We start from the raw sequence: 16,288 nt of genomic DNA on the forward strand, positions 1-16,288 counted from the left end.
GTGTAAGATCCCTACATACTAGAGCTATCCAATGCTCTTTTCGTTCCTGTGATAGTTTATGATTCTCGATTTCCACTTTCCTCCCATCGGGGCCAGGGATGCCGAAAACTCTAGTGAAATCCCTCGGTTTAAAAGAGACTGACATCTGATGTTCTTTGTACAGGAATGTACTTGTTCTGCTCCGGGCGCTATATGTCTTTATCATAATGCGCAATACTGATTCAAACAACCAGATGGAAAAAGTGGGAAGCTGAATAGCCCAATGTACCTGTGCCCGCATCAAAATCTGTTTAATTTGGTCTGCCTTGGGGTTCTCCTGCCACCACTTCCGGCATTCGCTTCCACTAAGACTCTCAAACTGGACAGTGAGATAGGTGAGTTCCTCCTTGGTTTTCTGTTTCTTGCTACTGGGACCGGAAGGGCCTGCAACTCGAATCCCTGATGCCAAGACTCTTGAATTCTTCTCCATATTTGCCGCCAACTGACTCTTCCACGGCTTCCGCTTGCCCGCTGACTCCATGCAACAATGATTTATTTCTTCTTATATAGATTTCCCCTTGTCTGTTACACATGCAATCTCACCCCACGGAGAGGTAAATGAATGGTACGCCGGCGCTGAAGATTCATGGATTATCCTGAAAGGAAAGCTGCAGGTCAAATGGCGACGGGGAATCCGTTCGATCTGTTAGGTGATGACGATAGTGGCGACCTGACGGTGGTTTTGAATGCACCGGTTGTTGTGAAAGAAAAAAAGGGGGTGAAGAAAGGGAGTGGTAATGCTCCAATGCGGACGACGGCAGTGGCACTTTCAAAACTGCCGTCAAAGCCTCTACCACTAGTTCAGGCCGTAAGAGAAGCAAGAGCATCACAAACTGAAGGGGGTAGAGGTCGAGGTGGCAGTGGACGAGGGGGCCGTGGATTCTCCGGGAACAAGGACCAGGACTTTGGAAGAGGTCGCGGTGGGAACTATAACAGTGAGCGAGGCTTTAACCATGACAGTTATGATGGTTATGGTGACCGTGGTGGGTTCAATGAAAGAAATGTAGATTTTCCACCTAGTCGTCAAGAAGATGGGGAAGTTGCTTCTGCTGAGAGGAGACGGGGTGGAGGTCGTGGTGGTGCCCGTGGATGCCCGCGGACCATTCTTTCACCGACGGCTTTTTGTGGCGAGGATTTTATAAAATATTATGCTCGCGGGGGCTCTTTCTTCTTTTTTTGCCGGAGGAAACTTTATGCTGTCACTCTTTCTTCTTTTTCTGCCGGAGGAAACTTTATGCTGTCTGCGGGGCTTTTAAGAGCCCGCGGAAAGATTGTCCGCGGGGCCCTTGTTTTTTTTTTGGTTGAACAAATTCGAATACATCAAATAATAGCGGTACTTCCGGATGACGTCGCCGCCAGAGAGTGCTGTACTGACGACGAGGGAGGATTCAATGACGGCGAGAACTTTCTTGCACGATATGGTTTCAACTTGGATCCGTTAACTGACTGAGCTATCTCCTGTCCGTCCAAAGTTGCCAATTTGATTGCCCCAATGTCGCCAATTTCTCGGATCTGATATGGTCCAACCCATCGTACTTTGAATTTGCCCGGCTTGATTTCATTACGGTCGTCATACTTCAGTACTAACTATCCCGGCTGGAATCTGCTATGTTTCAAATGCTTATTATGCCAGAGTTTGCGTCTGTTCTGTGCCACTTCCGTTGCCCACTGTGCCAACAACCGTTTCTCCTCCAGTTTATTCAAATTATTCAACCGCTCTTGTAAGCTTCCGTCATCATCGAGTTTGTTTTCCAACGCTATTCGGAGACTCGGAATCATGAATTCTGCTGGGACCACTGCTTCCTGTCCAAACATTAACTGGAATGGTGTGTGCCCAGTCGTCACTTTGTATGCCGTGCGGTACGCCCAGAGGGCAGCGGGTAAGTTCTCCCAATCGGCACCTTCCACCGCGCAGGATTTGTAGATGATGGATACCAGAATTTTATTGGTGGCCTCTGCCTGCCTGTTTGCTCTTGGATAGTACGGACTCGACAGTGAATGATAAATCTTGAACTGAGTGGTGAGCAGTCGAATAACATGATTAACAAAATGACCTCCCCTATCACTTGTTAATTGTAACAGGACTCCATACCTTGTGATGATCTGTTCATAAATAAATTTTGTGGTATTGACAGCCGAGTTATCTGGTAACGCACGGGCCTCCACCCACTTGGTCAGGTACTCCGTTGCAACAATGATGTAGCGGCACCGCCGAGTCTTGCTCACCCTCAGTGGTCCAATGAAATCTAGTCCCCATCTTTTAAAAAGTTCTTGCGCATGAGAGGGTTGAAGTGGCATGAAATCTCTCTTTAGCGGCTTCCCAGCCTGTTGGCAAGTGTCACATCCGACGACCCATTGGCGTGCATCATTGTACACCGTCGGCCACCAGAGTCCTGCTAGTAATATCTTCCGTGCAGTGGTGTCGGGTCCCATGTGTCCTCCCGCGGGACCCTCATGTGCTTCTTTTGACACCTGTGGTATCTCTTCTTCCAATACACACCGCCGAAGAATATGATCCAACCCCATTTTGTAGAGCAACCCATTGATTAATTGAAATGTACGACTCCTGATTATCAACTTGCGCCTATCATTTGGTGACATCCCCGTGGGAAACTGTCCTGTTGATAGGTACTCGCCAATACTCTTGTACCATTCCGGCAGTACCCCAATCTGAAACAGTTGTGCATCAGGGAATTCGTCATTCACACCATCCGGTGGTTCCCCTGTTTTGATCCGCGACAGGTGGTCGGCGCTGATGTGTTTCTTTCCCGACCGGACAATGATTTTGAAAGTGAATTCCTGCAACAGTAGTAGCCATTTGCTGATCCTCCCTTGGATGACGGGTTTGTTAATCATGTACAACAGGGCCTGGTGATCAACATAAAACACAAATGGTGTAGCAAGCAAATAATGACGGAATTTTTGCACAGCATAAACCATTCCCAATGCTTCTCTTTCAGTCGTGCTGTAGTTCTGCTCGGCCTTTGAGAGCAACCGGCTGGCAAAGTATATTGGATGATCCAGTCCGTGATTACCAGTCTGTGCCAGGGTTGCGCCGATCGCATAATTGGAGGCATCCACATGAACATGAAATTCTTTATTCCAGTCCGGATATGCCAGGATGGGTGCCGTAGCCAGTCGTACCTTCAGCCCTTCAAATGCCTCATCTTGCTCTTTCTCCCATCTAAATGATTCTTCCTTGTAGGTTAGCTTATCTAACGGCTGGGACACCTTGGCAAAATTTTTAATAAATCTCCGATAATAACCTATATGCCCAAGAAAAGATTTTACCTCCGTCACAGTAGTAGATGGTTGCATTTCAAGAATGACTCTCACCTTATCGGGATCCGTTTTTAATCCTTCCTTACAAACAATGTGTCCGAGCAATCGACCGTGCGAAACCATGAATCTGCACTTCTTAGGATTCAATGTTAGCCGGGCCCTGCGACATCGCTCCATACATTCCCCAAGCGCTGCCAGGTGTCCGTCCTCCGTGCTAAATATTGACCAATCATCCAAGAAGACTTTGAAATTTCACACAGACATCTTGTCGAAGATATGCAGTATAATCCACTGGAATGTGGCCGGTGCATTACACAACCCAAAAGGCATCTGGTTGTACGCGTAGACCCCATCTTCGACAACAAACGTCGTCTTCAACTTATCTTCCTCCGCTATAGAAGTCTGATTGTAGCCGGAGAACCCGTCCATAAAAGAGTAGATTTCATGTCCTGCTACTTCCTCCAGAATGTTATTTGTGAACGGAATCGAAAAAGGATCTTTGATCGTCACTGCATTCAGGCATCTAAAATCAACGCATATCCAGATCTAAATAGTATCCTTCTTCAATGAAATGACTATCGGTGACACCCATTCGCTGGTCTGTACCTTGAAGATAATGCTAGCTTCTAGCATCCGGTTGATTTCCTCTGTAACCCGTGCGGCATAGTTCTTATTCATCCTGTAGGGTCGCTTCCGTACAGGTACAGCTCCGTCCACCAGCAGGATGCGGTGCACACACAATTCCGGCGGTACTCCTTTGAGGTCCTTGTACGTCCATGCAAACACATCCTTGTAGTCCATAAATATCTTGAATGCAGCAGCCTTGAGTACTGGATCCCAATTATCGCCGACTAGTATGTTCTTTGGCTCTACCTCGTCCCCCAAATTCATTGTTTGCAGCGGAGCTTCGTTGTACTTGATTGTCTCTCCTTTACTGAATGCATGGGCGGGTGTAACATCCAACGGCGCCTCCCCCTCTTTTACTTCAATAAACTCCTTCGGATATTCGTTCTCAATTGACAGAACATTACAGCTGTGAAATAATTCATAGTCCCCCATTTGCCAGTGGTAGAGACCATTGACGGAATCCAAGTCGTCATCCGCTGTTCCCCCGTCCAATCGGAGGACGCCCTCCTAATCCGGTTCCATCCGTCGTTTACCTTCGTCCTCCTCTCCCTTAGAATCTGACGAGAGGGCCTCTTCCCCTACCATTTGGGTATGCAGATCAATGACGAATCGGCGGCCTTTACTTTCAAGAGATAAAGTGTTCTTCTTCCAGTCGTGTCGAGCTCTTGCTTTGATAAGCCACCCGCGGCCTAGGATGGCGTCATAACCTTTCCTTTTCAATGGGATCACCACGAAATCCATGAGGAACTGCTGGGTGCCAATGGTTACCGGCTGTGCCATGAGAATACCCAGTGGTTTAATACCATGTTGATCGACGGTCAGTATTTGAAACCTTGGAGGCCACAATGTCGGTTGTCCCAAGTTTCCTCCAAGTTTCTCCTGGCAATACATTTACGCCGGACCCTCCGTCCACTATGGTGTCTGTGAGAACATGTCCAAGTATCCCCATCTCGACAACTGTAGGGTGCCGTCCGGATGTCAGCGCCAGCAACATCTGATCTTCTCCTCCTGTAACAATTTCCTTCTCTTTTCGTTGACTTGGTTCTCTCGATGACTTTTCCTTCTAGAGGCTTGATTCTCCTGCCATATTTGAAAGAGCAGATCGAAGTTGGGGCATGGTGAGAAGCAAATCACTTACCTTGACTGGCACCTCTGTTTGCAAAATTTGTCGTACTATGTTTTGTTCTGCGGAATTCCTTGCTGAAGTGCCGGCGTGTCCGGAGGTGTTACTGCTTGAGATACTTTTCCAACCTCCACTCGTGCTGCCGCAAATTTCTTCTTTTCTTCAGCGGGGTCCGGGTATTCTTTTGCTTGTTGCCGCATAATCGCCAGAACTTCTTCCTCATCCGCTCCAACAGTGACTAAGTTCACTCCAAATTTTGGACATTTTGAGTTGTCGTGATCGCCGGGTCCGCACCATCGACACAATAGTTGAGGTGTATTTGCTGTTGGACATTCCCGCGCAAAATACCCCCACAAGTTACATGCTCGGCACTGAATAATCGGTCGTCCGTTTGCATCATACTGAATCCGGCTTCTGCTCGTATTGGTATTGTTATTGTTGTTGTTATTTTGTGCACGCCGATTATTCTTGTATCCTCCAAATGTAGCGCCAGCGGCATTCGTGTTTCTGTTACCACCTGATGGGGAGGCCTCCTATGTGAGAAGCACCTGCGGAGATCCTCTTGTTTTCATGTTAAAGGGGCAGTCTTTTGTTGAGTGTCCCATGCTCTGACAGATGTCACAGAATTGGTTCTTCGGACACAATCTTTTAGTATGACCGTCGGTCTTACATTCCGTGCACAACAATTCACTACCTTTTGGCTCTTTCTGCATATTTTTAAACTCCTTCATCATTCGAACCATATCCTTCTGTAAGGCACGAACTTTTTTGTTACTACCTTCGTCGTCGTTGCTATCATCTCCAGCAGATTCGTCATCATTAGAGTCAGAGGAGCTGGTTTTCTTCTTCTTTGTCTTTTGCGCACTTTCAAGGTCCAGTGCTCTGTTATAAGCATCGGCATATGACGATGGTGGTACAATTTTCATCTTCCTCCGCAACTGTGAGCGTAGGCCGTCCACAAACCATCTTTTCTGCAATTCGTCTGCTGGCTTGCTTTCCATTTTGTTTATTAAGTCGTTTAATCTCCTGGCATAGACGCGGACAGTTTCGTGCTTCCCCTGCTTGGTATTGAAAATTTCCGCTACGATTTCATTATCATCCCGCAAGAGTTTAAACTCCGCCAAGAACTCCTTTTTAATCTTATCCCAGGTATCCAGCTTCTGCGGATCCATATCTGAAAACCAATCAATCGCGACACCCCGTAGGTTTGTCGAAAATTGCCTGGCCCATTCGTCGACATCTGTGATTCCATTTGCCCGCCAGATCGTCTCACATGTCTTACAATGTCGGAGGGGGTCGGCTGTACATCGCCTTCAAATTTCGGCAGCTTTTCTTTGGGTCCCGCCATAACTCTGGAGGTTTGCACTCCTACAGTGGTCGGCACGCCCACACCGACGGTCGGCACTCCCATACCGGCAGTCTGAACTCCCACACCGACAGTCTGTACTCCCACACCGGCGGACTGGTCTCCCACACCGGAGGTTTGCACTCCCACACCGGTGGTTTGCACTCCCTCATTGGAGGTGTCGACAGTTGCGAACCTTGGTGAAGACGAAGGATCCTCCGAAATTGTTTCCCGTGGAAGTCTATCTTGGACGAAGAGGTCACTCCACGCTCGTGCTCCGTCGGCACTGCGAGCCGTGCGAGTTGATGTTCTTCCGTCTGAATTTTCTTCCCTCGGCGAACACAAATTCAAGAACTCCTCCCGTGCTTCTTCCACCAATTCCACCCGCTGCCGAGTCTCCTCCAATAATTCCTCCGCACTTCAGTTTCCGTCGGCAATCTTCTGAAATCTTCGCTGGCGCTCGGCTTGCTGTGCCAGAATTAAATTCTCCTGCGCAGTACGGATTCCATCTTTTCCCTTCGTCTTATTCCGATCTTTGTTAAGCTGATTTGGCATTAATCTTCATTCTTCCCACGTTCCAGATTCATAAGGCAACGGCGCCAAATGTTTACCGTACGGGTAAACTAGATTAATGCATACAGACAATAGAACATGAACAACATAACTTATATTATTATTCGCAATAGTAGATGAATGATGATTTACAATGATCCCAGACGAGCTATAAATACTACCGCCGAACCTTCCCGAAGGAGTCCGTCGGCCACAATTATTCTATCCGCTACAAATTATTTACCGCCGGACCGTTGGCTACAGAATACCGAAACATTGCCGGACCGTTGGCTACAGAATACAAAACACCGTCGGACCGTCGGCTACAGACTAGAAAATACTGCCGAAACTATCCAATCGGCTAACAAATACTTGCATGGTACATATAATTAAACACGTACTCACTTGAGTTCTCTTTACCTTGTGGTTTTCTTAGCATCATTTGAGTTGATTCTATTTCATGTTCATGTCATACTCATGTAGGCACTCACCATATCATTAGTTCAATTCCATATTGATATCTTTATTTAAGAGAATTTTCAAGGTTCAACGATTGAAAGTAAGATAAGCATTCAAAATTGAAATTCTTCGACTAGCAAGTTCTAGATCATAACTTAAATCACTTATACATACCATTTGGCATAAGGCACTTATTAATGGGTAGATCGTCCTGGTAAACTTACAAATCACCTGAAAAGATTATTAGATCCATGTTTTTCCATTTATGTAACCTTGGCCTCTTTGCCTATCTTATCACAATAGCATTTCATGATAGAATATACACTTCATCTCCAAAGCAATATATAACAGCTCAATATGTAAAGTCAACATTGCATGTGTATTATACATGTATAGCAGTGTGTCAAAGCTTAAAAATATGATATACTGTGCAAGATATACATTATATCAAGATCATAAACATCTAAAACAATTCATAAGATTCTTATCGAGTGGCTCATCATTCATCTGTAAATGTTTGGAAAATCATCTTTTCCCTTTGTATAACTTAGGCTTCCATGCCCATCTCGTCAAAGTTTACAACTGTAAACAAGCATTGATAGTTTCAATTATGCAAGTGTGTTTACTCCTTACTGGAGCACATAATGATCTTGTCGTTTAACCAACATCAGAAAGGATCATGGTTCACAATTTTTTTTCATTCAGTTCAAGTTGAAACAGGTATCAATTTATTTCTGTCATTAATTGCATAAAGAATTATTTAGCCATCATGATGGATTTTGATAACTTTTTATCAAGATTATATAAACTGTGTTTGGATTGCGCAAGCCTTGGCATCTGGACCCATTTTAACCTTTTCATTCTCGACAAAGAATGGCCCTCCCTCCAGGGATAAGGCATATGTATCATTCTGGTCCTGCCATTTGAGTATTCAAGTGGGTTGAAGTCCCAACAGTTACTCAGCAAAATATCTGAAGCATCTGGACAATCAACAAAGATCACTTGTTCTGGCAAATCAGCCTAATTGAAGTCCCAATAGTTATTTGACAAAATAACTGAAGCATCTAGACAAAGATTGCTTGTTTGGAAAATCAGCCTAATTCCACCTTGGCCAAGGATTTCAAAATTTGGGTCAACAAACCCGATCTCCACCAATCGACTTGCCAATCCTTTTTATCTTCTTAATTAGGTTTCATCTTTATGATATTATAGTTTATACATTTGTCCACTTTATATCATTTCAGCTCTCCTGGCTATTCTGAATGATTTTCCAGTTTTGATTGCAATATCCATTATGCAAAATAAATCTTTTTCAACATTTACTTTTTCAGTTTCTTAGAAACAGTGTTGGACCCAAGGTTTCAGCGTTGAACCCAGCGCTCTGATATCCATCATAATAGTGAGACTAATCATGGTATATTCATAGAAGCATCATCCACCATGATTATCTCATAACGATCATAATGATCTTCAACTGATATCAAGTCTCATGATATCTATCAGAATGTCCAAGAGATAGTAATTATCATGACATGTCCATGGATATCAAGTCACATGATATCCATCATGATAGCGAGACTAATCATTGCAAAGTCGTCTCCTTACAATGTCAAATACAAGTGTTCGTCATCAAAAAGATCGTCACATTTCAATAATGTACACAGGGGGCCGAGACAACGATCTTATATTTATATAGAGAAAGAATCAAGAATAGACATGTCCCTTCATGGGACATGTCAATTTATTAACATAACGATAATTATAATAGTTATATATATATATATATATATATATATATATATATTAATCATTTGATTAATTTTTCTAATGATTATATATAAAAATATAATCTCACATAATAATAATAATAATCATATATATATATATATATATATATATATATATATGCACTTTCGTCTCATAGTTTATCCAACTGAAGCTACCAAACATCAACATCGTTCATACAATTCTTATCAAATGTAAGGATGAAGAAGAGAACCTTGAGACTAAGTTCGTAATGATACCTGAGAGTTATGTACATCATATTGAACTAATATCCTTACCAAAGGAACCAAGGGTTGGGAGCATTGAGTCAAAGAACTTGGGAACAAGAGAGTCCAAAAGAAAAGATGATGGTAATTGAGGTGCAAGGGACATTGGGGAGGGCATGCAGAGGCCTCTAACATGGCGATGAGTGCAAGTGAATAACCATAATGTTAAGGAAAAAATAGTCCAATTAGATCCAAGGCACAAGTCATGTACTGACCAAAAATGATGGTGACTTCCTTGATGAGTCTGAAATTTGATAGGCAAAAATTCCTCAAGGTCACAGGGAATGGGTCAAAGGATCTGGTAGGATACTAGAGGACGTGCGAGATGATTTTGGAGCAAGACGTTATATGAACAAGGATTATTGGCTAAGGGAATGTCTGGCTGCATTATGAGAAATAGCTATTAGTTGGTTCACAAAGTTGGATGAGAAATCCATAGACATTTAGAAAACCTTGAAGAAGGCATTTGAAGTGAGATTAAATTGTTAAGAGATGATTAAAAAACCGTGGCTGATATTTACAATACTAAACAAAGGAAGCATGAAAATATGAGTTTACAATTGTAGGCTCAAGAAATTACTGGTTAAATTGAGGAATCATCTACTTCACAATTCGAAGGAAAGGTGGTTAGTTGAGGGATTGATCACCTCGCTATGCAAGAAAATGAAGGTAGCACCTCTGTCATTGTATGCCAATGCGTACAATCAGGCAATGGACATTGAGAGAAAAGCTAAAAATCTTCTTGGGATAACGAAAAGCGGATGATGACAAGAGTTTCGGAAGTAGTGATGATGAATTGTTCAAGTCCTACAACAAGGTATGATGCGCATGATGAAGAAACTTGAGGATGAGAAGGAGAATCACAAGGAAAGCAAAGAAATGTGGTGAACCAATTGTGAAGGTCACATGAAAACAACCTTTCGAGAATTTTTTTTGTAACATCTATCAACTATTAGGACATTCCATCAAGAAATGCACGTACAATCTAAAACCAAGAGGCACTCAAGCACTCTTTACTTAGGGAGATCAATCAACCCTACCGATCACACCACCAAATATCCTTGCCAATAGAAATGCATTGTGATGGGTGCTGTAACATGAGAAGAAATAGTTACAACAATTGGTACACACAACAACAATAATAGTGATCCAAGAAGCAAAATACAACATGATGCAAAAGTAAGATCAACGACTTTGTGTCGGAAGTGCAATGAATGGGGTCACTTTGCCTGAGAATGCCGAAATGGTCAAAATAATTTGGGAATGTTGTGCAAGTGGTGTAGACTAAGAAATCATAAATACATCGACTGTCCAAAGTAGAAAGTGGTGAATATGCTGGCTATGGAGGATTTGGACAAGGAAATCATGGCTAACACCAAGTTATAGAAAAAGAAGGCAGTATACCCAAATCATGGTACAGAAAAGGGGACTCTAGGAAGCCGAAGGTGATGTGGAACATGTGATGGCAAGTGAGAAAACCTACAATGAAGCCGCCAATAGTCCACTATTGTCAAAGATTGAGAAGAATATGGTATGACAAGTGACACAAATGACAAGACTTGTAAAGGTGACAAACCTTCTCCAAATTATGTTACAATTAGAAATACTAATCACTAATATAGTCGGTGATGATACTGTCGTCTAGAACCAAAGTAAGCCACAAGGAGAATTGACAACGAAACCACCACCCAAAGGTAACCATCCCATGTTAATGGTGAGCATCATGATGAATCACATTGTCATCAAGATGGAAATAACGGGGAAGAAGTTGACAAACATCACTGTTTAAGGAGGTTCAAGAGTCAATGTGCTGATAAGTAGGAGATATTTTCCACAAGAAGTCAAATTATGGTATTGTTATTAGGATTTAATTGTGTAGTTTTTGAGTCAAACTCATTGACCAATGATTCATGAGTAGTGGTTTACACAAACCCATCTCTCATGACAATGAATAGAACACCTAACACTCATTGGATCTCTCATAGAGGTGAAGCACCAAGACTTCCAGGAAGGTCACTCATCCCAGTATTGTAGCTCGAGCGTGCTTAACTATGGAGTTTCCTCCATGGTTAAACCCACTCTATTTGCAACCTCATTTGCAAAACTTTCACCAATTTTTGTCTTATGAACCATGGGTCAATGAGTTTGACTCAAAAACTACACAGTTAAATCCTGATAGCAATGTCATAATTTGACTTGTGGAAAAATATCTCCTACTTATCAATTAATGAGCTTAAGGGGCTTTCTAATGAATGGTTAATAAGGTACAACACTTGGTGAAGGTTTTGCAAAGACAAACATGAGAAATAACTATTAGTTGGTTCACAAAGTTGGATGAGAAATCCAAAGACACTTAGAAAGCCTTGAAAAAAGCATTTGGATTGAGATTAAATTGTTAAGAGATGATAAAAAAATCGTGGCCGATATCTACAATACCAAACGAGGGAAGCATGAAAGTATATGAGTTTACAATTGTAGGCTCAAGGAATAATTAGTTAAACAGGGGAATCATCTACTTCATAATTCGAAGGAAAGGTGGTTTTTTGAGGGATTGATCACCTCACTATTCAAGAAAATGAAGGTAACAACTTGTCATTGTATGCCAGTGTGACAATCAGGCAATGGATATTGAGAGAAAAGCTAAAAATCTTCTCGAGAAAATGAAAAGCAGATGATGACAAGAGCTTCGAAATTGGTGATGACGAATTGTTCAAGTCCTACAACAAGGTATGATTTGCATGATAAAGGATGAATCAGATTGTCATCAAGATGGAAATAATGGGGAAGAAGTTGACAAACATCACTATTAAAGGAGCTTCAAGAGTCAATGTGCTGATAAGTAGGAGATATTTTCCACAACAAGTCAAATTATGATATTGTTATCAGGATTAAACTGTGTAGTTTTTGAGTCAACTCATTGACCAATGATTCATGACTAGTGGTTTACACAAACCCATCTCTCATGACAATGAATAGAACACTTAACACTCATTGGATCTAGGTGATACTCACAGAGGTGAAGCACCAGGACTTCCCAGGAGGTCACCCATCCCAGTATTACTCTAGCTTGAGCGTGCTTAACTATGGAGTTTCCTTAATGGTTAAATCCACTCTACTTGCAACCCCATTTGCAAACCTACACCAAGTGTTGTGCCTTATGAACCATTCATTAGAAAACCCCTTAAGCTCATCAATTGATAAGTAGGAGATGTTTTCCACAAGTCAAATTATGATATTGCTATTAGGATTTAACTGTGTAGTTTTTGAGTCAAACTCATTCACCCATGATTCATGAGTAGTGGTTTACACAAACCCATCTCTCATGACAATTAATAGAACACTTAACACTCATTGGATCTAGGTGATGCTCATAGAGGTGAATCACTGAGACTTCCCAGGAGGTCACCCATCCTAGTACTACTCCAGCCCAAGCGTCCCTAACTACGGAGTTTCCTCCATGGTTAAACCCACTCTGCTTACAACCTCATTTGCAAAACCTTCACCAAGTTTTGTGTCTTTCTCCTACTTATCAATTGATGAGCTTAAGGAGCTTTCTAATGAATGGTTCCTAAGGCACAACACTTGGTGAAGGTTTTGCAAATGGGGTTGTAAGCCGAGTGGGTTTAACCATGGAGGAAACTCCGTAGTTAAGCGCAATCGAGCTAGAGAAATACTGGGATGGGTGACCTCTCGAGAAGTCTCGATGCTTCACCTTTGTGAGCATCACCTAGATCTAATGAGTGTTAAGTATTCTATACATTGTCATGAGAGATGGGTTTGTGTGAACCACTACTCATGAATCATGGGTCAATGAGTTTGACTCAAAAACTTCACAGTTAAATCGTGATAGCAATATGATAATTTGACTTGTTGTGGAAAACATCTCCTACTTATCAATTGATGAGCTTAAGGGGCTTTCTAATGAATGGTTCATGAATCATAAGGTACAATACTTGAAGGTTTTGCAAATGGGGTTTTCTACAATGCTCTTTATTCTTTGCATACTCTCGTTGCAATAATTTAAAAAAATTCCTTAAAGGTTTTCTCTACCTTATTAAAAACGATCTAACATGGACTTTATTCCTTGAAATTTTAATCGTCCTGTGATCATTATAATAACGATAAGGTTAGTACAAGGGTATGAACAAATGATAATGATTTTCTTATGATATTCATTATAATTTATAATAGGTTTGCCTCTTTGATTTGATGAACATACTTTCCTCAACAGCTTCACGTGATCAAATAACCATATTAAAAAGAATCTTTGATTTTTTGGAAAGGCCTTTGGTTTGTCGGTTTGCAGAAACTAAATAGGCTTATTGCACATTGTTTTCATTCACTCTGATCTATCTTTTGAGACTGAGTGCTAACTTTTCAACATACCATAATATATACCCAATATTCTATTTAGGGATCCGTCTTGACATCCAGTTTTAGGGTTTTGTCATCCTATCAAGATCAGGTATAACCAGTATAACCAATGGGAGATATTCAAGCAATCATACAATGAACTCACAATTCTTCTCATAAGACTGGTCCTAAGCTAAAATGCACTTTATTGTTGGAAACCTTCTAGAGGCCTACTTATATATGATTCCTCATGGTAATGAGAACAAGAACCTAAGAAACCAGAAAACTACCAAATCAGAATTAAGTTTGCAATAATGAGGACTCAAGTTGCAGGTTGATGCAATCTAGGCTACAAGTGCAACAGATTTGGAGCAATAAATGACTTTTCCAGCTTACTATGGCCTCTTCAGGTCTGGTGAGGCCCTTTTAGGTCAATTTCATGGGATCTTTGAGAGACATTATAAAGCGAAATTCTTCATCTGCAAAAAATAGGTGAGACTTCAGAAGCAACTAACTTAGCTTCATAACATTCATTGGTCAGAGTACCAAAGTGAATACAGGAAAGCGATTGAGTCTGATAATCAGGGCACTGATATGTTTTTGGACATGCGTACGAGCAAAAAGTGAGTTTAAGATAAAAGGCATGTTACAAATGATGTACAAATGCAGCATCTATATGGAGAAAGATGATTAAACTACAAGCTTGAAAATCTTGGGATTTAAGGTAAAATATAGATTCTATCAGCTTGTAAGGATGATTGTCTAGCTAAAATATAGGTGCACAATTATTGTGGGTTACATGTCAGAATTGAACTAAAACAGAAACTCATTTTATCAAGATTATTAAACTGTAGGATAAGTTGAATAAACCATCTGGTTTTGATTATCGTATTTGTCTCCAGTTTACCTCTATGCAGTAGGAGCTGATGTGTTTTGAAACTCATTCCCTGACGGATCTCAAGGGTTTGTTGATTATTAAGCTGGAAATAATTTGGAGTTCGTAGATATGAATGCTCAAGAAATTCTTATTGGTGAAGGAAACAACTTTAGTGATGCGTACTATTTCATGAGCAGAGCAAACTTTTCTATAGCAATGGTTCTAATGTTTTGATTGGTACAATGTTTTTGGTTTCAGGTCAACAGTCTTCACTGTGAATCCCATCTCTACACCTTTCATATTGTCTATAACCATTCTTACAAAGTTCCCATGCTTCTTTTTCGTGGTTTCAGTACTGGTATGCAGTTGCACTTTCTGATTTTGTGTCAATTTGCTTTCTTCTGTTCAGAATTATGAAAGCATAATAAATTATAAAGATTTATTGAAGCATAGTTTTGTCTATATCAATCATTTAGATGGGAGACCGCTCGAGTTGGAAGAGATTAAGGAGGATCTTCCATCACATTCTTGTCAACTACTTGAGAATTCAAAATGGACATTTCTTACCCAAGAGGTGTATACATATAACCTAAATTTTCTTGAGGGAAATCTCAATTATTTTGTATTGCAGTTGCTTAGGTTATATTTTTCATTTTTTTAGATTTGTGTATATTTAATTGTAGTAAGCCATTGTTACCATGACAGGAGCATCCCTATTTGAACCGACCATGGTATGCACTTCATCCTTGTGGAACTAGCAAGTGGATGGGCTTTCTTTTCTCAAGAAGAACATCATCAAATGTCAATCCAACTACTACAGTTGAACACAATCTAACACAAAGTGAGAGTTGTTCGTTAAAAGAAGACAATGGACAGCACTACACTACCATGGAAGAAACCATCAGTGGTGGTGACAATTTTAATAAAAGTAACATTGAGTCAACCACATGTAATACCCTGAGGACAAAGATTATTTGTCAATACCTTATAGCTTGGCTGTCTGTTGTTGGTCAAGTGGTTGGGCTAAAGGTTCCATTTGAAATAGTAAAGTTGTCTTCCTAAGCAGGTTTCATGACTGGTTTGATAATCATAAATGCATTTTTGGTTCACCTGCTGCTTTCTGTGTTTTGAGCTGTCTATATTGCAAACGTTAGATACCACAAATAATTTTGCCTAGTTGGCTGTATATGTTGTTGATTCTTTGATAAGATTTGGAAGATTGGAGATAGGATATTTCCACAATCCATGAGTTAAGTTATATTTCTGGGCTGAGATTGTGTGTAAATTTTTAACCATCAACGTTTTGGATCATACTCCATGATCCATCATCAGGATGAAAGAGTGCAAGAATGCAAAAAATCTTGCATTCTTAACTGGTTTGATAATCATATATGTTGTTGATTCTTTGATAAGATTTGGAAGATTGAAGATAGGAGATTTCCACAATCCATGAATTGTTCAGTTATATTTCTGGGCTGAGATTGCATGCAATTTTTTAACCATTGACGTTTCGGACCATACTACATGATCCGTCATCATTTTTGCATTCTTACACTCTTTCATCTTGATGATGGATCATG

The 16,288-nt window shown here is 41.1% G+C and overlaps 2 protein-coding genes across 7 annotated transcripts in view; both read left to right on the top strand.

Moving 5' to 3' along the window:
- Window positions 1–15,950, top strand: part of ATG10 (autophagocytosis-associated family protein) — a 38,846-nt gene extending 22,896 nt beyond the window's left edge. For all 6 annotated transcript variants that reach the window (XM_089814864.1, XM_089814862.1, XM_089814861.1 and 3 more), the window contains 3 exons: window positions 14,967–15,066; window positions 15,185–15,282; window positions 15,414–15,950. In XM_089814864.1, coding sequence (XP_089670990.1) covers window positions 14,967–15,066; window positions 15,185–15,282; window positions 15,414–15,770 — 555 coding nt within the window. In that variant the 3' untranslated portion in view covers window positions 15,771–15,950. The remainder of the gene's footprint in view (window positions 1–14,966; window positions 15,067–15,184; window positions 15,283–15,413) is intronic.
- LOC149575012 (uncharacterized) lies at window positions 536–1,585 on the top strand. Its single transcript, XM_089814857.1, has one exon. It carries the CDS (start codon window positions 626–628, stop codon window positions 1,487–1,489), a length of 864 nt encoding a protein of 287 aa, XP_089670983.1. The 5' UTR covers window positions 536–625; the 3' UTR covers window positions 1,490–1,585.
- Window positions 15,951–16,288: the final 338 nt, after the last annotated feature.

The sequence above is a fragment of the Cupressus sempervirens genome, chromosome 2 (genome assembly GCF_028749045.1).
Source record: "Cupressus sempervirens isolate cs-2001-9-10 chromosome 2, ASM2874904v1, whole genome shotgun sequence".
NCBI classification, from domain to species: domain Eukaryota; kingdom Viridiplantae; phylum Streptophyta; class Pinopsida; order Cupressales; family Cupressaceae; genus Cupressus; species Cupressus sempervirens.